The sequence below is a fragment of the Callithrix jacchus genome, chromosome 12, assembly GCF_049354715.1.
Source record: "Callithrix jacchus isolate 240 chromosome 12, calJac240_pri, whole genome shotgun sequence".
Classification (NCBI taxonomy): domain Eukaryota; kingdom Metazoa; phylum Chordata; class Mammalia; order Primates; family Cebidae; genus Callithrix; species Callithrix jacchus.
The window spans coordinates 109,807,871-109,830,182 of NC_133513.1; the positions used below are offsets into that span (position 1 = coordinate 109,807,871).

The window sequence follows — 22,312 nt, forward strand, 5'->3', positions numbered from 1 at the left end:
GGAAGGTTATTTGGAGCACCTTTATTTACTCTGCACTGTGCCCTGTGGCAGCAGCAAGTGAAAGCCAGCACCTTCTAGCAACCCACTCTGTTAATTAAGAACTCCAGGACTAGCAGACTGCCTGGAACCTATGAGGCTTTGAGTGCATATTCTTGGAGTGAATAAATCTCAAGTGGCATGTTCACCACTGAGAGGTGTGCTAGGGTCTATATTGCTCCTCAGTAGCCTGAAAGAGTCAATATGCCTCTTTAAATCTTCATGATGGCTAAAGGTTCATGATGTTTTCCCAAAAAGTACAGAAAGCCTTCCAATAAGTTCAGTGATATTTTATCTAAATTAGTGGAAATCAGTTTTTAAAAAATCGTTTTTTTATGATGAATTATTTCTTAAATAATTATTGCCTTACAGTTTTCAATTGCAGACAACTAGGATTTATATCTGGCTTATCATCCTTTAGTACCTGTTGAGCTGCTTGTGTACCGGAACATGAGGAGTGCCATTCTTTATTGGGTTTTCGTATGCAGATCTCATCATCACAACACGTTTCTGCTTTTTAAGGGACAGTGGATTTATACTGATTCAGCCACTCTAATGCAGACTACCTTGGTGACCTGTGACATGTATTGTAAGAAAGTTGTCCAGGTTGGCCAGGCATGGTGGCTCATGCTTGTAATCCAATATTTTGGGAGGACATGATGGGAGGATCACCTGAGGTCAGGAGTTCAAGACCAGCCTAGCCAACATGGTGAAACCCTGTTTCTACTAAAAATACAAAAATTAGCTAAGCGTGGTGGTGCACACCTGTAATCCCAGCCACTTGGAGACAGAGGCAGGAGAATTGCTTGAACCCAGGAAGTGGAGATTGCAGTAAGCTGAGATCACACCACTGTGCACTCCAGCCTGGGCAACAGAGTGAGACTTTCTCAAAAAAAAAAAAAAAAAGAAGAAGAAGAAGAAGGGTGAAGAGAGGCTACTGAGGGAGAAGAGCCTCTCATTCACATTCAACCCAATGAAAACTGGGTCTGAAGATTAGCATTTAATCTACTGATTTTGTAGAGCACACCATCCACGAATCAGGGACTCCTCAAATACTCTGAGTTAGAAATAGCCACATGTGTTTTAAGTTTTTATACTTAAATGTTCTAGCCTGCAACTGTGGAAGATCATGTTTACTCTGCTTACAGGGTGTTGAGATGCTTATGGAAATTCAGAAACATATCAACAAAATAATTGAAATGGTACGTAAAGAGATTCTGTGGTATCTAGTTACTGATAGTTAGATACCTTCTAGCATCCTATTTGTAGTTAATTTGGAATTAAATCAATTGTGGTTGATATGGAAAATGTATTTATTGGCTTTGGGCTTCCCACATGAGCCACATGCATCCATCTCCTCAGTGGCTGTGGGTCCAGTCTCTAATGTTACTTAACAATCTCATTTCAATGTCTGAGGCAATTGGTTCTGCATCCCTTAGGATTTACTAAGAAAGAAAGGATGTGGCCCCCAGGACATGAGAGGAAGCTTGAGGGAATGAAGGCCTAGACTCTTGTGCCTGCATTAGATTCCTGGTGTTGAGCAAACAAGGGCCGCTTGCAGAGCAGCTGTCTTGTGGATAGTCACAGAGGCGGATGTTTGAGTCACCAGTTGTCCCAATATGTTTTAAATAGGACAGTGCCAGTGATATGGCAGGGTTGAGGCTAGGAAAGGAACCAAATCCTTGTCTGTGGGGCTTTGTGCGCACGTGCGCGCGCGCGCGCACACACACACACACACACACACACACTTTTATTTTGGAATATTACATTTACAGAAAATTTGCAAAGATAGTACAGAGAGTTCCTGAATACCCCTCACCCAGTTTCCCCCAATGTAAATAATACATTACATGGTACATTTGTCAAAACTAAGAAACCAAAATGGTATAATACTAATAACTCCACACTTGACTCAACTTTCACTGATTTTTCCACTAATGTCATTTTTCTGTTCTAGGATCCAATCCAGGATCCCACACTGTATTTAGCCTGAGGCTTTTAAGCTGCATGATTAGGAAGCGGTAGACTGAGGACCCAGTAGGATGGGGTTGGGATATGATAGCAGTGTAACATGGAGGAATTCTGGTTCTCTCTCTCACCAGCACAGAGTGTGACTACAGGCAGGGGGCACAGGAACCTCCCCTGCTTTGATGGGGGCTGGCTGGTTAGGGCCCAATCCCTGCAGTTGATCCGAATTGCTTCAAGCAATTCCAGGCTGGAGCCGGTTTCCATGGTGCTTTTCAGGAGGCCAGCTTCTTTTCTGGGTGAACCAGTCTGTAGAGACTCAGACGTGGACAAGTTAGCCCTGACATTGCATTCTGCTTTGCCATTTATAACTCTGTGACCTTGGGCCAATTCCTTAGTCTCTCTGCCTTGGGTTCCTCTTTATAAAATGAGGGTGACTGTGAAGAGTAAAGGAGTTTAACGTGGAACACGCTGCATCAGGAGCCACACCTGGCGTTGGTTGTGTCAGAGCAGGTGAAGGAAACCCAGAGTGCTCAGGATATTTGAGCATTCTATAATTCATCCATCTAAATGTATTTTTAAAGTTTTACAGCTGGGCACAATGGCTCACGCCTGTAATCCCAACACTTTGGGTGGCCGAGGTGGGTGGATTACCTGAGGTCAGGAATTTGATACCAGCCTAGCCAACATGGTGAAACCCCATCTCTACTAAAAGTACAACAACAACAACAAAACTTACCCAAGTGTTGTGGCAGGCATCTGTGATTCCAGCTACTCGGGAGGCTGAGGCAGGAGAACTGCCTGAACCCAGAAGGCAGAGGTTGCAGTGAGCCAAGATCATGCAATTGCAATCCAGCTCGGGCAATAAGTGAAACTCCATCTCAAAAAAAAAAAAAATTTCTTGAATTCTAAAATCTTTCCTGACATTTTATCTTTTAAATGTTTCATTTACTTCTTGATTACACAAGTAGCTCATGAATGTTCTTATGAAAATTCAAATACTGATAGAGCTACCTGCCCACAACAGCCTCCTACAGACTACCACCCTCAGTACAGTCCCTTCTCTAGAGATAACCACCATAAAAAATTGAGTGTGGCCTTCCAGCCTTTTTTAAAAAATTTATAGGCCAGGCGCAGTGGCTCATGCCTGTAATCCCAGCACTTTGGGAGGCCGAGGTGGGCGGATCACCTGAGGTCAGGACTTCATGACCAGCCTGGCAAACATGGCAAAACCCCATCTCTACTAAAAATACAAAAATTAGCCGGATGTGGTGGTGCACATCTCTAAGCCCAGCTACTCAGAAGGCTGAGGCAGGAGAATCACTTGAACCTGGAAGGTGGAGGTTGCAGTGAGCCGAGATCACACCATTGTACTCCAGCCTGGGTGACAGAGTGAAATTTCGTCCTGGAAAAACAAACAAAAAAGATAGATACACACACAACAGAGAACAGTGTTTAAAGTAATACAAAAATTATGCACAAATCATTCTGCAGATTACTTCTTTGCCCTTTTTATTGAGGTGTTGATCTTTTATTGGTATCTTAGAATTCCTTACAGAATAAAGGATTTAATTCTTTATATATGATTTATATATGCATGGTTCTTTTTGGGGTTTTTCGGTTTTTTTTTAGATGGAGTCTAGCTCTGTTGCTCAGGCTGGAGTGCAGTGGTGCAATCTCGGCTCACTGTAACCTCCACTTCCCAGGTTCAGCAATTCTCTGCCTCTCAGCCTCCTGAGTAGCTGAGATCACAGGTGCCCGCCACCACGCCCAGCTAATTTTTGTATTTTTAGTAGAGACGGGGTTTCACTGCATTGGCCAGGCTGGTCTCGAACTCCTGACCTCATGATCTGCCCACCTCAGCCTCCCAAAGTGCTGGAATTACAAGCATGAACCACCATACCCGGCCAATTCTTTATATATGTTAGACCTATTTTCCTGTGTCATGTTGCCTGCCTTTAAACTGTATGATACAGAGTCAGATTGATTATTAAAGTTTTTTGATGAAGTGAAATGTAGCAATCTGTTCTTTTAAGGCAGTGACTCACAACCAGCAGTGACTCACAACCAGCAGTGACTTTGTCCAGGGCAAGTCTGGAGACATTTTTCGTGGCCTTGGCTTGGAAGGAGGGTTATGACAGCATTTTGTAAGCAGGGATCAGAGCTGCTGCTGAGAGTCCTGCAATGTACAGGGCAACCCCCACAGCAGGGTAATCCAGCCCCAAGTGTCAATAGTGCCAAGGCTGAGGAGGCCTGCTTTAAGGCTGTTGCTTTCGTGTGCCTTGTTTCAGAAGGGGCTCCCTCTTCCTGTAGTACTAACACTCCACAAGAATTTTTTTAAGTTTACAGCGTACCATCCTGAAGGCTTTAATACTTTAACTAGTTCAATCTGTTTAACTGTATAGGAAGGTACTATCATTACCCCTTTTATATAGATTAAGAAACTTGGGCCCAGCACTTACCCAAGACCCCACAGGTATGTAGGTGGCCAAGCTGTGATCAAACTCAGGAAGTCTGCCCAGAATCTCTGATCTTGATCATAAGCTAAACTGCTCCCAAGTCACAGAATATGTTTTCTTTGAACACTTTTATAGTTTCAAGGATTTATTTATATCTTATCTTCATCTGGCCTTTATATCAATAGTGTGAAGCAGGGATCACATTCCTGTTGACTTTTCATGTGGTGTGACATGTTTGGAAGCTGCAGTGGGATTCTTAGTAATAGTTCCAACTAGTTCATTCATGTTTGAAGAAAAGGCAATAAAGCACTTAAAGTTCAGATATCAAAAGCCATCACTAGGCTGTCAAAGTCACAAAGTTTAGGTTGTTAAAGTCAGTTAAAGTCATTAAATATAGTAGAAAGAGCATAATCTTTGAAGCAAACAGATTTGGTTTCTATTTTGGCTCTGCACTTATTAGCTACCACTGTGAGCATCTTACATATCCTGCCAGTGCATTGGTTTCCTCATCTGTACAATTTTTAAATGCCTGCCTTGGCCAGGTGTGGCAGCACATGGCTATAATCCCAGCATTTTGGGGAGGCTGAGATGGAGAGGTCAGAAGTTCAAGGCCAGCCTAGGCAATATAGCGAGACTTTGTCTCCACAAAAAATTTAAAAAAAGAAAATTAGTCCAGTATGGTAACATGTGTCTGTGGTCCCAAGTCACTTGGGAGGCTGAGGTAGGAGGATCGCTTGAGCCCTGGAATTTGAGGCTGCAGGAATCTCTATCAGGCTACTTCACTCTAGACTGGGTGACAGAGGGAGATCCTGTCCCACTTAAAAATAAAAATAAACAAGCCTGCCTTGGAAGGACTGGAAGTAATATATGGGAGGAACCCTGAATTGATAGGCTCCTAATAAAGGGTGCCTTTTTATAGCATAGTAATTGACTATAGAAAGATGTTTAATCCTTCCAGGTGATTACACTGATGACAGATCATTCCTAACATTACCCTAATTCTTCTATGAAATCTTAATTTAAATCTATTTTGAGAAAAAAAATGCTGAATGGTACATTTTCTCATGCAGGCGCCAACCCAAAGATGTCTGTAGAGAACCTTAGTGAAAGCCACGGTCTTTAGTTTTAAAACGGGAGATGATAGGAGTGGAGCCCGGATTACTGCGATCACCATGCTTTGTTTTAGTAATAACGTGATAGTTCCTGATGACATCATTTGGCTGGTGGCATAGATTAGCAAATTACATCATGCCAGATTTATTTTGGCATAACTGACTCTCCCTAGGAACTCCTGAGTAGACTAATTTTTACTAATGAAAGATTGTTTCAGGTTTTAGCCATTTGTAAATCCACTTAGACTGAGAACAGCCATTCTAGAATACATTGCATATTTTATTATTAAAAATGCTGCCAGCCTGGGCAACATAGTGAAACTCTGTCTCTATAAAAGTATTTACCAAGAAAAAATAAAATTAGCCAGGCATGGCGGCACACACATGTCATCCCAGTTACTCAGGAGCCCGAGGAAGGAGGATTGTTTAAGCTCAGGAGGTCGAGGCTGTAGTGAGACATGATTGTGCCACTGCACCATTCTGGCCTGTGTGACAGAGTGGAGGCCCTGTCTTTAAAAAGAAATGGGTGGGGGTGGGGCTGCAGATTTTGACTTCCATTATTTAATAGTTTATTCTTATTAAGGGAGAGAGAAAGACGTTACAGGTTATTTCTTCCCCTGGTTATTTTCTGCTCTTGCAAGGCCCTATGCTAGGGGCAAAAGGGGATAAAAACATACTTCCTGTCCTCAGGCAGTTTAAAAGTCTCAATGAGGGAGCATAAAAAACATGAGAAATCCAATAATAATGCAAACCAAAACTGTTCTTCAATGTTCGCCATCCTGAATTGGTGTCAGTAACCACTGAGCTCTTCACCTGATCATGTGATGACATGATTTCCCTTTGCCCTTCTGTTCAGGGTCACCGTAAGTGCATAGACTTGAGTGGGAACCATACCAATGCTTGACAGTCATGCCCCAGCTTACAAAGCCAGTACACGCTGAGCACAAAAGTGCATCCTTTAAAAGATTAAATCCTTGCAATATGAATCCAATACCCCAAATGTGGGAATGATTCTTTGGGAATTACCTTTGCTTTTAACCTCATACTACACCCACCAGATTCACCAGATTTAATGACCTTTGGCTGTTTTAAATCAAAGTCAAAACCACCCTTCAGGAGAAAGCGTTTGCACCCTGAGAATATTGGGCCTGTAAAAGCAAATCCCACAGTGGTGTTAAGTTTTAAGGGCAAGGTGGGGACTTTGTATCCTCCTGCAGAAAAAGGGTGCCTGTACACAGAGGGAGTACATATGTGTGAATAACACATTATTTATATGCATAGAAATGCATGAATCTATACACAGCCCACATATGTGACTGGGGGCAGAGGGTAAGGATGAACTATAGGAAACACATTCCTGAATTTGAGAAATAGTTGGTGGCATATAACAGTAGGGAGTGGCTGGAATCATCCCTATGTGCATGAGTGCGTGTGTGTGTGTGTGTGTGTGTGCACGCGTGCACATGTGTGTGAGATCCAGTGTGGCTGGTCAGGTCTCAAGAGCAGAAAGCTTTGCTTGCTGCCACATCCTTGCTAAAATTCCAGGTGATATATTTTTATCTTCTGCCCCACAGCCCTCTCCTCCAAAAGCAGAGACAAAAAAAGGGCATGATGGAAGCAAAAGAGGTCAAGTAAGTCTATTTATTGTTTACCATCCTTCCATATGACACTGTTTATAGATTTCCTGTCCCTTTTATCTCCCATAGTCACTTTTTGCCCCAAGACCAGGGCTGAGACAAATGGAAACCTTAAAGTGATATTGCTCCAGGAGCACTAACCCTGGCACCCGCAGAGCTGCAGTACCATGCTGCCTCTGCCTTCTAGCAACAGGCAGCAGCTGTCTGGCCATCTGGAATCTCACAGGGTTCAGAAGGATTTAAGAGTAATAGGGTTACATTGGACCCCGTAGGGGAAGTGTTTGGGAAGTTGAATCTCTCTGAAAACTAGCTGAAAGGCACTCAGGATGTTATACATTCTATTATTAACAAAGAGAAAAAGAAGCAGCACAAAAAGATGGTTATTCCTTCCATCTGGTCCCCAAAAGGCACTGAAGCATCATTTCTGACGAACCATTGCAGGAACTCCAGTTTTGCCAGGAGAGTGAGGCAAACAGTCCTCCTTGTCAAAACTGGTTGTGCTGGCTTCAGGAGCCTCGGGAGACCAGCTGAACTTGATCTGTCAGTCACGCTGGTGATTGTGAGTGCTTTGATAGATGTATCTATTATACACCTAAACTTTCAACAATATAAATAGAACCATCAATAAGAACTTTGAACAGCATGCAAATGGGTGAAGGTTGCTCACATCTGCAGTATTTGATTTGCTCTGTGAGCGAACTATCCTTGCCTTTCCCTGATATTAGGTACTTGAGAGTCTGCTGAAGTCAAAAGAAGTGAGGCTAGGAAAGGAGAAGTCATGGCGAAGTTTAGAAAAAAAAAATGAAGTTGGGCCAGATGCCGTGGCTCCCACCTGTAATCCCAGCACTTTGGGAGGCTGAGGCGGGTGGATCACGAGGTCAGGAGTTCAAGACCAGCCTGACCACGATTGTGAAACCCCGTCTCTACTAAAAATACAAAAAGAACATGAGAAATCCAATAATAATGCAAACCAAGTAGCTGGCATTACAGGTGCCTGCCTCTGAGGCAGGAGAATTGCTTCAATCCAGAGGCAGAGGTGGCAGTGAGCTGAGATCGTGCCACTGCATTCTAGCCTGTATGACAGAGTAAGACACCATCTCAAAAAAAGTTTCAAGATTGGGAGAGAGAAGAGAAAAGAGAAATGTGTGACCACTTCCAACAGTAAGCAAAATCCTGTCAACAGTTTGTATATACTGGAATGAGCACAGCCTTCTAATATTAGGCCTTGCAAGAGGTGGAGATGGTAAACCAGCCATGAGTTCTCAGTGCTGTTCCTTCATTCCAGCAGGGGGTTTTCCGTGTTCTGGGAAACTTAGACCAACATCAGCCCTCTCTATGATCAGCTTTACTATTACTTTTTTTTTTTCCTGTTAGAAACAGGTCAGCATATAGATCCCAGAGAGGCAGTCACAGAAGAATTAAGGGCATAGACTCTGTTGCTAAACTGCCTGCATTAAAATCTGGTCCAAGTTACTTAACTCTGTAGAATGGAGATCACAATAATACCTGCGTTGAGGGGTTGACGTAAGGAGTGAATGTATTCACTTTATGTAATGTGCTTAGAACAGTACCTGGCATTTAGTAAGCACCAAGTAAGTGATGCTTTCATAGTTTAGAAGGCTCTCTAACAAACCTCAATTGAAGGACAAAAATTTCCCCAATTATTCCTTTGTTTGCTAAATAAAAGTTTCCTCTCATTGACATTAAAAATGTTGGATGGTTAATTAACTAGTGCTATCACCAGTCAAAACAGAATATTCATTCTCGGGTTCACGTTTGTCCTTGAGTTTGGCACACACACACATACACACACCTTACCTGAAGTCCTCAGATTCATTGATACTGCTTCAATTTATAATTGCATAGTGGCAATTTATGGCGAAGGCACATCAAGCTGACTTTTCCATAGCTGTCTTTTCTTGGGGTTATGTGGGTTCCAAAATCATCTTCCACTAAATTCCATCCTCAGTATTGCATCCTCTTAGTGGAAGTCTTCAATCCTTTTAAAGTGACCAATGCCAGCCGGGCGCGGTGGCTCATGCCTGTAATCCCAGCACTTTGGGAGGCCAAGGAGGGTGGCTCATCTATGGTCAGGAGTTCGAGACTAGTCTGGCCAACATTGCAAAACCCTGTCTCTACTAAAAATACAAAAATTAGCTGGGTTGTTTGGCGGGTGCCTGTAATCCCAGATATTCAGGAGGCTGAGGCAGGAGAATTGTTTGAACTCAGGAGGCAGAGGTTGCAGTGATCGTGCCATTGCACTCCAACCTGAGCAACAAGAGCAAGACTCTGTCTCAATAAATAAATACATAAATAAATAAATAAAGTGGCCAATGCCTATAATCCCAGCCCTTTGGGAGGTTGAGCCCCAGACTTCAAGACCAGCCTGGACAACATAGTGAGACTCTGTCTTTACAAAATACCAAAAAATTAGCCAGATGTGGTGACACACGCCTGTAGTTTCAGCTCCTCAGGAGGCTGAGAAAGGAGGATGACGAGCCTGGGGAAGTTGAGGCTGAAGAGCCATGTTCAAGCCACTGCACTCCAGCCTGGGTGACAGAGCAAGACACTGTCTCAAAACAAACAAATAAATAAAACTTTTCCTGAAGGAGTGTTATGCTTTCAACAGTGGCATTTATTTAGAGGAAAACAGAACATAGGAAAGCAGAGGTTTGGAGGAAAAGGACTGGCAGAGGTAGACAGACAGGGTGAACATTTACAGGGGGTGCCTGGACCTTCACCAACCAGGTGGTTGTGACTCAGGCTAGCCCCATATACAAGGAATGGCAGCATCAATAAAGAGAGAACACAGACACACTGAAGAGAGAAAAGTGTGCTCTCAGGCCAAAGTTGGAAACCTCAGAAATAAGAAAATTACTCCCAGATACCACAGGGGAATCATATGCCCTAAGTCATGTGAATCAATCCTAGGTAGGATTGAGAATCAAAGGACTGATCTTTGCAGACCTGTATCTGGTCATAAGCATCCCTAACACAGGAGGCGCCAAGAACCCTATTGTGCTATATTGATATGCATCGTTTTCTCTTGATCTTGCAGCAGCAGATCACTGGCATGATGTCCCATCTTGGCTGTTTAACCATTAGCTGCGACACCATAGAACAGCCACTGGTTCTAATACAGGGAATCTGTGCAAACCTGGGGCTAGAACTGGGAACAAATCTGCATCTAGCTATCAACTGTGCTGCTCATGAGCTGCTGGACTATGTAAGTTGCCACTCAGAACATTCACCTCCTATTGAGTTCCATGGTTTTTAAACTAGAACTCAAAAAAAGAGCTTATCTGAATATTTTCTAAACAGATCTTACTGTTTTTTTATTAATATTGTGTGAAGGATCCAAATGTAAATGGAACTGAGAAAACCAAATTAGCTAATGACCACAGAGTAACATAACCATGACATTTAAAAAATAGAAAATGTCATTATTATATTTAGAATTCTACAATAAAGATGAGTAAAATGAGTTGCTTACATTTCAATCCTGAAAGCTACTGAAAAACAATTGAACAAATTGCATTTGGTTGGTAAAGGCTGAATTTGTCGAGCCTAAAAGGTAGATGAGTTGTAACTTATGACTTGATAGGCCCTTCCAGACATGTGGTTCTTAGAATTTATGCTGTGACTTTTTAAATATAAAAATATTTCCAAGTTTGAAGTTTATGAATATGTTTTTGTCCAACTAAGCATATCACAGTGTTATCCATAGCCTGGGTCAGGAGGACAGAGCTTTAGTGATGTGATGAGACTTCACCTGGGGACCACCCACCTGAAGAGAAAGATTCTAAAAAGAGAGTGGAAAACAGGTTCATTAAAAAACACTCTAGTCATCACTTCCTCGGGGTAATACAACAGCAATTTACCTTTAAACTTGGGAAACTAGTATGTTAAGAAACTTATCAGTTTTCTGTCTTACGCATTTTCTTCCTGACGTGGTTTAGCTATGACCGCACCCAAATCACATCCTGATTTGTAGCTCCCATAATTCCCATGTGTCATGGAAGGTACCTGAATCACGGGGGTGGGTCTTCCCATGCTATTCTCATGATAGTGATTAAGTCTCACTAGATCTGATGGTTTTATAAAGGGGAGTTCCTCTGCACATGCTCTCTTGCCTGCTGCCATGTAAGAGGTAATTTTGCTCCTCCTTTACCTTCCACCATGATTGTGAGGTCTCTCTAGCCATGTGGAACTGTAAGTCAATTAAACCTCTTTCCTTCATAAATTACCCAATCTCAGGTGTGTCTTTATTAGCAGAATGATAAAGAACTAATACATTTCCCAGTTTTAAATACACAAAAATGCTGAGTCTACGTTTTATGAAATGCCCAGTATATTGTCAAGCATTTATAGTGACTTGGTAATTTTTGTCAAATCCAAGGGACATGACCAAATAGGATTCTGCTTTAACTGTGATTTTAACTTTACAAAGGAAAATTTGAATACTATATAAGAACCCTAAATTTTGGCTGACTTCTAAAAGTTCTTTTACTTTTCAAAAGAAACTACGCACATAAAAGAATGTTTAAAGTAATTTCCTATTCTTCACATAATGATTGGTTCCTAGGCATACCATTAAGAAAAATAATTGCATGTTTTCATCAGCAATGTATACCAGGAACTATGAATATACTGACTGCTAGTGCTAACTAGAATGGGTATTTATTGCTTATATTCAGTAAAATGTATTAGCTTGATATCAGATAATTCTTATAATATTGTTGGTTCAAAATCATTAGCGTTTCTTCACTGACAAGATAGGCTTTTTAAAGCTTTGCATTATAGAAGTTAAAAGTTCTTGCTGCTTTTGAAGGTGAAAAGTATAAAATTCTTTCAGTTATGGTCTTCTTAGGAACCTGCTTAATTCCAATGGAATCCATTCTATTAGCAGCAGCAGCAGGAAGGCATTAGCAAACCAAACAGCCACTCTGATCCATTCCACCTCCCTCTCCTTGCCAAAATTTCCCAGGTGCCATCCCTGAACATCGACTTAAAAGGGAGGGTGCTTTGTTTTGCAGAAAGGCTAGACTAGATGCTTCAGCCCTGTTTACTTCTATACTTTATGACTTAGGGGTTTGCCAGACTTCAAACGAATATTGCACTTGAATTCTACCTTCAGGACAACTGCTACAAGGTACATGCTACCTGAGAAAGAAATACCTCACATAAGTCACATTACTTTTCACACTGGTTGTTAGTATATCAAAAGCCTAGCCTTGCTTTCTAACTTTAGAATATTTACAGTAAAGGAAACAAGTTATGAGCTGAAAGATAGCAGAGTCTAGTGGGTGAGCAAGTTAGCACTGCTATTCTGCTTGTTTTGCCAACTATTGTCCATCTACCCAAGCAGCCAGGTCTAACAGATTATTCCCCTCCTACTCTGTACTCATTGGTGTTTTGTGTAGGAGGCTCCATCTGAAGTGTGTGGGAAGAGCCCTAGAGGGCATCAAAAGGAATGGTGACTTGATTTCTTTCCCAGGTTAATAGTTAAGATATTTAAAGCAGAATACACAGATTTCTCAGGTCACTGTGCCCTGAAAATAACCTGTTTACAATTTCTTAATATAAAATGAATGAAAAGGAATCTGAACCACATCCTTGGCATTTGATGAATTCATCGTCTATCCCTTATTTTAATATTTTCCTGACACATATCAGAGTAAAGGAAAGTATGAAGTGATGATGGGCACATACAAAAATGCAGTGGAGATGGTTGACCTATATGTGGATCTGATCAACAAGTACCCTTCAATTATTGCCTTAATTGATCCTTTCAGGAAGGAGGTAAGCAGGGCTCATCTTCCATATTTTATAACATACTTTATATGCCATAAGATAGACAAGACTCACCTTTTACATTTTATAGCAAAACAGAGAATAAAATCTCATTCTTTTGGATCTCTGTCATTCAAAATGTGTTGTAATTTGGTCTGGGGCTGAGTTGTTTATTTCAGCATTTATAAGAAAAGGCACTTACTAAGCAAATGAATAGCAAAAACACAATTACCTAGGAGTGTGCCTGTCTGGGGAATGAAACACACTATTCACAAGCCCTTCAGGAGTACCTGTGTATTTATAAGCAACCTCACTGATGGAAGCTGCCCCTGCTGTGCCTGCTGGAGCTTCAATAGATTAATCATATATCATTTTCATGTGCTCAGGGAAACAGGACTTCTATAAGGCCAAATATTTTTCAACCTAAATCTGGTCACTATATATGCATAAAAAGTAACAAAGCTATTTTTGTTTTTTTGAGACAGAGTCTCACTCTGTCACCCAGGTTGGAGTGCAGTGGCACAATATTGGCTCTGCCTGCCAGGCTCAAGTGATCCTTCTGCCTCAGCCTCCCGAGCAGCTGGGACTATAGGTGTGCACCACCACACCCAGCTAATTTTTCGTATTTTTAGTAGAGACAAGGTTTTGCCATGTTGCCCAGGCTGTTCTGGAACATCTGAGCTCAGGCGATCCACCCACCTTGTCCTCCCAAAGTGCTAGGATTACAGGCATAAGCCACCACCCCTGGCCTGCAAAGCCATATTTTTAAAGGGTTTGAGATATTGAAGTTTCATGATCTATCCAAACTCATGCATTTGACAAGTTATGTGCCATAGAAGACTATCTCTCCCCCAACCAACTTAAACTCTAAAATACAAATTCTTGATTTTGTAAATTTGAGAACCATCAGATTGAACAGATATACTGAACAGTATCTTCTTGGAGATAACAAAACTATTTCGATTTGGAGGACAATATAAAAAAAATGGTCTTCATTTTGAATCCCAGGGTCTCAGTCCCATCCTTCCTTTCACAGCCTCCATTCCACACCGGCAGGCACAGAATGCACTGGCTGAGCTTAACCAGACCTGTGATGACTGTCATGAGGCTCGGGTCACTTTTTATTTTTTTCTGAGACAGGGTCTTGCTCTGTCATCCAGGCTGGAGTGCAGTAGCCCAATCACAGCTCACTGCAGCCTTGAACTCCCAGGCTCAAGCCATCTTCCCACCTCACCCTCTCAAGTAGCTGGGACTACCAGGCGCACCACCACACCCAGCTAGTTTTTGTATTTTTTTGTAGAGATGGGGTCTCGCCACATTGTCCAGGCTGGTCTCACACTCCTGGACTCAAGCGATTCTCCTGCCTCAGCCTCCTACAGTGCTGGTATTACAGACATGAGCCACTGCACCCGGCCTTGACCACAGCTTTTTTCATGCAATAGGATGAACCTGTGTGGTCTGTTCTAATGGGGTAAGTTGAAATCTGGTACAAAGGCCAGGATGACTGTGTGTGTGTGTACACATACACATATATACAAACATGCATATATATGTATATAACTTTAAAGTAAGCATTTCAGTCCATTTGGTGGTCTCACCAATAAAAATGAGGGTGTTGAGAAGGGCCTAGACCCCTGGCAGGCTTTCTTTTTCCATTTTCTGTTTACCAGAAATATCAAAAAAATCTATCCAGCCAATCTTTAGCAGCATTATAGACAACAGTGGATGGAAATAGCCTGGGTCTGAAGAACTCTACAATCCACATAAGAAATAGCATTTAGTGTATTGACATTTTATTCACAAAACCTTTAAGTTCAAATGTTATTGCTTTTAGTTTCTGTTCCACAAAGCTTGTTGGTTAGTGTGGCTGTGGTACAGGGATCATTCAGTAACAGAAGTAAAAGAAAATTCTCTTGTGTATCTCAGGAAAAATGTGTGAGTTTGATTATGTGTTATATTATTCCTGCTGTTTTATAATTATGTTCAATGCATTATAATGATCAATTCTTAAATATTTACCCAGGACTTTGAACAGTGGGACAGCATCTGTCATGCACTTGGTTCCAGGTGTTACATAATTGCAGGAACCGCATCCAAAAGCATCTATAAACTTCTAGAGCAAGGAAACATCAGCATCCCCAAATCCAGTGGGCTGATCATAAAACACACAAACCAAACTACAATGTCTGACTTGGTGGAAATAACCAATCTGATTGACAGTGAGTAAAAGCATACATCTGAAAGACTCATAATAACTTGGTTATACGAGCAGCCAAAAATATACACCATATCAAAGTTCATAAAAAGCATGGAAGAAATCTTGGAAGAAAAGAAAGTCCAACCATTTGTGAGAGATTTAGTGCTGGAAAACAATATGCAGCTTACTGACTTACTTCACAGCATTCCACTAACAGCCCAAATTCAAGCTCATCCCCTTTACTGAGGGCTACCAGAGGTATGGCCAAGGCCACTGCCCTGTCAGTTTCACAGTGGGGAGAGACTTTCTGCCTGTAACAGGAGGACTACGGGCTGATTTCTTCTGAAAGGGCATAGCCTTCAGCACATTTATCAGTTTGCTTTAGGTTCTGAGCTTGGGCTACAGAAAATCTTGAAATTGACAGAAACCCAGAGAGGAACCCCAATTCTTACTGCTAAAGAACAGGTCTCAAACCCTGAATCATGTACTGTGGAACACCTGGGTACCCATCTGCACTAGGCAGGCTTCTGGCTATAATGCAGTATTCAAGCTAAGAAAAACAGCTCACCATTCACAAAGTCAAGGCACCAGGCACAGCCAAGGAACAGCAGGGACAGAACGTGTATAGCCTGCATCACGTTACTACAGTATTGTAAATTTCCTCCTCCCATTTACTACCACTTTATGCTCTAGATTCTAGATGAGGAGTCAACATCTTAATAGGGACCACAGCTTTCTTCCACACAGGCATGGCCCAAGTACATAGTAGGATATAGGAATTACTTAATTGAAAATAAACTTAGCTACTTGTAATATACCCAGACACCAGTGGGTCATTTTAATTTGCATTGACTTGGGGAAGTCTAGAAGGGATCAGAATTTGGAATGAGATCATCCATTGCAGGGAATGGTCTACTTCAACAACTTAGAAAACAGGCAACAAGATCAAATTAGAAGCAGTTTTCTGTCAGTACAGAGACCTGAGGCAAGGGTAGGTGGACTGCTAACACGCAGCACAAGGAAGCTGCCAATCAGGTTGGCAAAGCAGGGGGGCATCGGAAGTCTCTGGAAGCAGAACATGAGTCATCAAGCTGGGATTCAGGGACAGGATTCCACCAGTGGGGATCAGGGGATGACAGGTGAAAAGCAAGGCTCCAGTGCTGGTGCATCTGGGATGCCAGAGGAGAGCAGCTTAAGGCCAATGGCTCAGGCATTTGTGAACTGGACATAATCCTTACAGCATCCCTGTGAAGTAGACTCTACCATTTCCACTTTACTGATAAGAAAACAAGACTTAGAGAAATTAGGTAACTTTCCCATGACACTACAGTGATCTCCCTTGTCCACCTGAGTCTTTTAAACATGCTGTTCCTTTGGTCCAGAGTGCTTTGCCCTGACACACTTTACTCTGCATCCTTCAGGTCTTGGCTAAAATGAAATGTCTTCAGCCACTCTTGCCTTCCCCTATCCTTAACAGGTTCTGTTCTGAATCTTCCTCCAAGCATCCTGTATTTCCTCTTTGTAGTACTGATCACAATGACTTGTACAACTATCTAATGACTGGGATCTCCCACTAGACTACAAACTGAGTTCACAGGCATCTTGTACCCTTATGCACAGGGCATGAAACAAATACCACAAGTGGGTCTCAGGAACTAGACAGAAAGCTGGCCTTAGACCTGGAGCAGAACTCAGAGCCAGACTGGCAGCCAGGGGCCTGGGTTGGTGCCAGAGGTTGGAAGAAGATGCTCAGGCAGGGCTGCCCTGTGGGTAGCAGATGAGAGACAGGAGGCAATGCAAACACTGTCACCGTGGGAAGAGCTCTGGCTGGCACTCTTCATAGATGGGCACATTTTAAAGGGGTTTGAGACCCTCAAATGATTGATTACTCCCAACACTACTCTTCTAGTAAACATTCAGAATGACGGTCCATTGAATAAAATTCTACACAGTGAAATGAGAAAGCCATCACATAGGCATACCAACTCCACATGTCACTCTTGCCATGTTTCACTGACTCAAAGATGCACATTTTTCTACATTGAACATTTAAAAAATGGATTTGTGTCTTATAGCCATGGTCTTAGAAATGTGTCAATGTAATTTGAGCATCCCCCTACCCCCTTTTAGTGGTAATAACAGTACATCTTACAAATCATGTATCTTAATTTTGATGAAACATGATATTCATTTAGTATTTACAGCATCTAAACTACTGGAAGCGGGGGTGTGGTAAACAAATAAAAGCAGGGCAATAACAATGCAAATGTTAGAATTCTTAGGTGGGCAAATAATTGACTCTTCACAAGGAAGTTTAAATCTGAGAAATTTTAAATTTTGATCCCAGGGACTCATTTGTATGCTAACTTTCTACACCGTATAAAACTCAAAGGAATTCCTCTTCCAGGTAAGAAGCACATCGCTGTCTTTGGAAGCACAGAAGGAGAATCATCTGATGACAGCCTTGTTGATTTGGTAAGTGCTGAATGCTGGTCAACTGCCAAACACTGCTTTTATCACGAATTGGTATTTCAGAGAAATGCAGTCCTTGGTAGAGTAAGTCATGTAACCTTTTATGAAATAGACTTGCTTCTTCCCAGACAGCTACCTTTTGCAAAGAGCTAATCTCTGAACTTTTTAAAAAGAAGAAAAATTGAAGTCCAGAGAAAATGATGAGCACACTTAAACGAGTGGTGTGTGCACCTGCAATCTTCCCTCCTAAAATGAAGTGAGAAAGGCCAGAATGTTCTTAGATAAAATCAGCATGCCTACGTGACTAGTAAAGTGCCTGATAGTCAGTCACATCATGTTTGCTTTTCAACAGTCTCAGCTTGTAGGCTCCCATGCTTATGTAAAGATTAAAAACTAAGTAATAAGAGAAAAACCCAAACAGCACACCGTGAGTTTCCTTTCTCCTTAAAGGATTGTTTGTCTTTTAGCAAGACATGGCTCCTCCATCTAAAATTAGTTTTTCCCCTCTTTCAGGCTGTTGGGCTTGGTGTCCGGTTTATCAAGTTGGGGGGTCTTTCCCGTGGTGAACGGGTGACTAAATACAACCGCCTTCTCACTATAGAGGAAGAACTTGTCCAGAATGGAACACTGGGTATGCGCTGCTTTCTTGCTTTGTTTTCACTTAGCCATGAATAAGAGAACAAAGATTGGAAGAGGGGGAATAGAAGTCCCTCTGCAGGAGGCCAGGGGAATCCAAAGACCATAAATAAGTGCTGACAAAACTAGGATGGCACTTGCCACAATGTATATTGTTGTCTTAATGGATTATCTATTTACCTGAATGTTTAAAACTCTCGCCCTTTTTCTTGATGAATAGGCTGCATGACGCTCTTCAATAGAATTAATTGATTGGAATTTCCAAGCCTACCTTTTGTTATGGTCCAAATTATACTTAAGGTTTCTCTGCACAGCCCATGAAAGTTAAAGACAGATGCTTTCCTGAGGGTTCCTGGAAACTAATCGTTTTACTTAAAAACAAGTAGGCAGTGTGTTAATTTTAACATACCTTGGAAAGGCTAAGGTTTCAAGAGAAATCAATTAATCATTTAATGAAATCAAACCTTTGTATATCTGCATGTTTAGAAGCACCTTGTATACTGGGTAACTGGAGAGAAACACACCAAATATGCATTTTTATTTTCTTATATTATTGATTGTGATGGCCAAAAGGAGGCACATAGCATGCGGTGACATTTAAAGAGACAGATAGAAACTGTGATTGTAAACTTGTCATGTTTAACGTACGTAGTGGTCTTGAAATGCATCCTAGGATTCACAGAAAATAAAGATATAATTGGGAGACTATTTCTGAGTCATGAAAGGGCAGTCAAAAGTTAGTCTGTATTGTTTAGTGTGTAGAAGGGCTAGTTTCTTCAAATAGGGAAAATTATACCATCCCACATACCTGATTATTTTCCATGGCATCCTGACTTGTGGAGACCTTAGCTTCCTTGCATGACTGAACCCAGTTCCAGCCAGACATTTTGCCATGAGGGAAACAGCTGCTTCAGGGCTCTGGTGACCGGAGGCCCTGCCCCTCTCTGGTGACCGTGCAGCCCCCTCAGTATTCCACAATGGATTAACAGATTAAGGAGAACTTCTCTGACACTGACCTTGGTGAATCACTATTAAAGGGACCAAAAACTGGAAAAAACAAATCTCTCCACTCCCACTTTTGAGTAGGAAATCTTGGCAAAATCTCCGCCATTAAAATGCTATCAATACTATCAATGTCAGGACCCGACTGGAATAGTCCTTGCGTGTCATCCTTTCCTTCAGAGCAGTCAGCTGGCAGTGGTTCATACCATCTATAATACTGGCCTTTCCCCCAGTTCATTATTTTCCTCTTCTTTCCACTAAGCCTCTGCCGAAAGTCCACGATACATCAGCAAACGTTCCTGTATGTTGAATGACAGTGCAAGTAAAATCAAACAGAACATCTGTAGGGCACAATTAACATATAACCAAAGATAGGCCCACTTGTAAATGGTTCTGGAATCCTTTGGGATGGTGATGTGGCACCTTTGGACTAGTACTGAAGATGATCTCCTTCAACTCATGTAATATACAAAAACTAGTACCATTGGATTAGACAGTAAACTTTATTGTTAACTTTTTTTTAAAAAAAAAAAACAGGTTTCAATGAAGAACACACTTTTTTCTACTTTAATGAGGAAGCTGAAAAGGCGGCAGAGACACTTGAGGCTGGGGAGCTGCTGGAACCCCTGGAGCCCACCTTTCTCACACAAGGTGTAGAGGGATCAGCCGAAACAAGAGCATCCTCTGGATAGGGCTGTACACACCCCAGGTTTCAGCTGCACCATCAGTATTCGCAGACTGCAAGGTCTGAAGTATGGCACCGTGTCTCCACATCGAGTTTCCTCTTAAACTTCACCAACTCCTATGGTTTTGATTCTTTTAATTCCACTGCTTGGTAAAATACATATTTGGTGTTTTTGCCTGAGATTTTATCTGTGAACTTTGTTTGATAGCCATCACACTTCCATAGATTTTGTCTATTAGCTCTCCTGTCTATTTTTGAGGGGCATGCTCCAGTAAAAGAGGCCAATATTTTTGTTGCCAACTCCACACTCAGTCAAACATCTCATCCTTTACCAATCAGAAAATTTCTGAGAACAAAAACCTAATGACCCTAGAAGCTCTCTGTGCCGGGAACAGATGTCCATCTTCTGTGTTTATTCTATATATCTGTGCTGAAAAGCATCGACACATTTTTATAGCCAGCCTCATGCAGAAGTTAAGTGTGAGAGCATCACTCTTTTTTGTAAAAGCCAAATAGTTTTATCTCTTTCCTACCCTTAATTCCCTTTTCCCTAATTCCCTCTTCTTTTTAAATTTTAGTTTTTCTTATATTATTTTTATATTTGTGGGTCTTCTTAGATCCTTTTTGGAATGAGTATAAATGAATAAGCATATCAGCAAATGAATAAATATTCTCAAGATTATTAAATTCCCAGTTATTTATACCACAGCATTTAAAAAGCAATTCGCAAGTGATATTTTAAAAAATGGTATGACATATTTGTTACCTGAGCTGGCTCTTTGGTAAGCTTGTGTTGGGATTATAGCAGAGGAGTAGCAGAAATAAAACATCTTCAGACACAAACATATGGATAGAATAATAGCCAACCACTTTGTATGATTTAGGGTCTCTGTTAAAAGGGTTACCATTTGCTTTTCCTAAACATTATATAAATTGGTATTTACTGAGTTGGCTGAGTTTAGACTTCTGATAAATTCTGTAATTTTTACTAAGCACACTGAGGACCTTTCCTTTTAAAGAGTACTAACAAGGGACCTTCATGTCCTCATAACAGAGCCAACTCCTTATTCTCAAAGCTATGATTTGAAACTGGCTCAGGGCAGACTCAGAGCATGGGGCAGGAGACTTGGTTGGTGTCTCTTTAAGTTGGGAGAGCTGTGTCACAGCATGTGGTTGCTATTGCCTCTCCTGATGCTCAACAATAAACAACAGGTAGGAGAAACTAGAAGGAAAATTCATTTTAAAGGCAGAACAAACATGACTGGGTGTTCACATACCCTTTGAAAAATACACACACACACAGTGTCATGAGAGTATGCCCTGAAACAGTGACATAAATTATAATTAAATTACTGAAACCAGAGCAAAAATGTACAAGGAATAACAAAATAGCTAAATTAAATTAACCAAAGGGGCGATTTATTACCAGACCGGGTCAGCAGTTTAACTTCAACACAGGGCATAGTTTACTCACCTATCCTCACTTGAGACCACACTCACCAATGGATAGTCAGCATTTTAGTTTAAATTTCTTCGGGTGCTAGGCACTATTTCTATTCATACTTTCTCTGTGTTATATAGAAATATATTTATATAACTGTATATATAATATTATCTGTGAAAGAAATGAAAGAAACTAGTCATATCCCAAATTTAAAAAGATGGTGGGATAGGGAAATGTCAGTGCTTAGAAGGGAAACTTCAGACCACTCCAATCCTTAAGCAGGGACTGCTTGATGAGTCTTCTAAGGTCAGTGGTAATGACAGATGGTTATCCATTCTTCACAACTTACTGGTATATAAGCAAATGTTGTTCCACAACGAATGTAACTAAACATGTAGAGTATGCATTTAGAAAAATAATCCAGACCTTAAGGCTATGATATAGACCATCATTTACTGAATACACAACCAAAAACTGGTCAGGAAAGATAATTAACAATAATTGTTACCTGTACTACCCCATTTCCAACAGTTTGCCATTAACAAAGAAGGTAAGGAAAGAGCAATTACTGGTGAGTAGTCAGAGCCAAAGCGTCCATCCTCCTTACTCACGGCAAACTAGGCTGGGTGCTAACAGCCCTGTTGATGCCTGCCAGTGAGAACTTCCATGGGACTGATCATTTGCTGAACAACTGTGGGTGAGGACTTTGTTTAAGACCAGCTCAGATACAAAAGGGTGCAAGCGCTTTAATTAAAATGTTATTCTTCCGGAAAAAAAGAGACATTTTCTTTTTCTTTAATAGCAATGGCACAAAGTACCTTTATCTCTTTGCCTCACTCTAGCTATAAAATGCATTAGCATTAATTAAAAAAAC

General features: G+C 41.3%; 1 protein-coding gene across 3 annotated transcripts in view; it reads left to right on the plus strand.

The window, feature by feature from the left end:
- Nucleotides 1-22,312, plus strand: part of ENO4 (enolase 4) — a 47,017-nt gene that overhangs the window by 11,598 nt on the left and 13,107 nt on the right. For 2 of the 3 annotated variants that reach the window (XM_035269224.3, XM_009010341.5), the window contains 8 exons: nt 1,185-1,238; nt 7,147-7,203; nt 10,268-10,435; nt 12,886-13,011; nt 15,026-15,221; nt 17,607-17,674; nt 18,185-18,302; nt 19,847-20,676. In XM_035269224.3, coding sequence (XP_035125115.1) covers nt 1,185-1,238; nt 7,147-7,203; nt 10,268-10,435; nt 12,886-13,011; nt 15,026-15,221; nt 17,607-17,674; nt 18,185-18,302; nt 19,847-20,001 — 942 coding nt within the window. In that variant the 3' untranslated portion in view covers nt 20,002-20,676. Of the gene's footprint in view, nt 1-1,184; nt 1,239-7,146; nt 7,204-10,267; nt 10,436-12,885; nt 13,012-15,025; nt 15,222-17,606; nt 17,675-18,184; nt 18,303-19,846; nt 20,677-22,312 lie in introns of those variants that run through there. The other variant, XM_078346606.1, reaches the window with a different exon arrangement.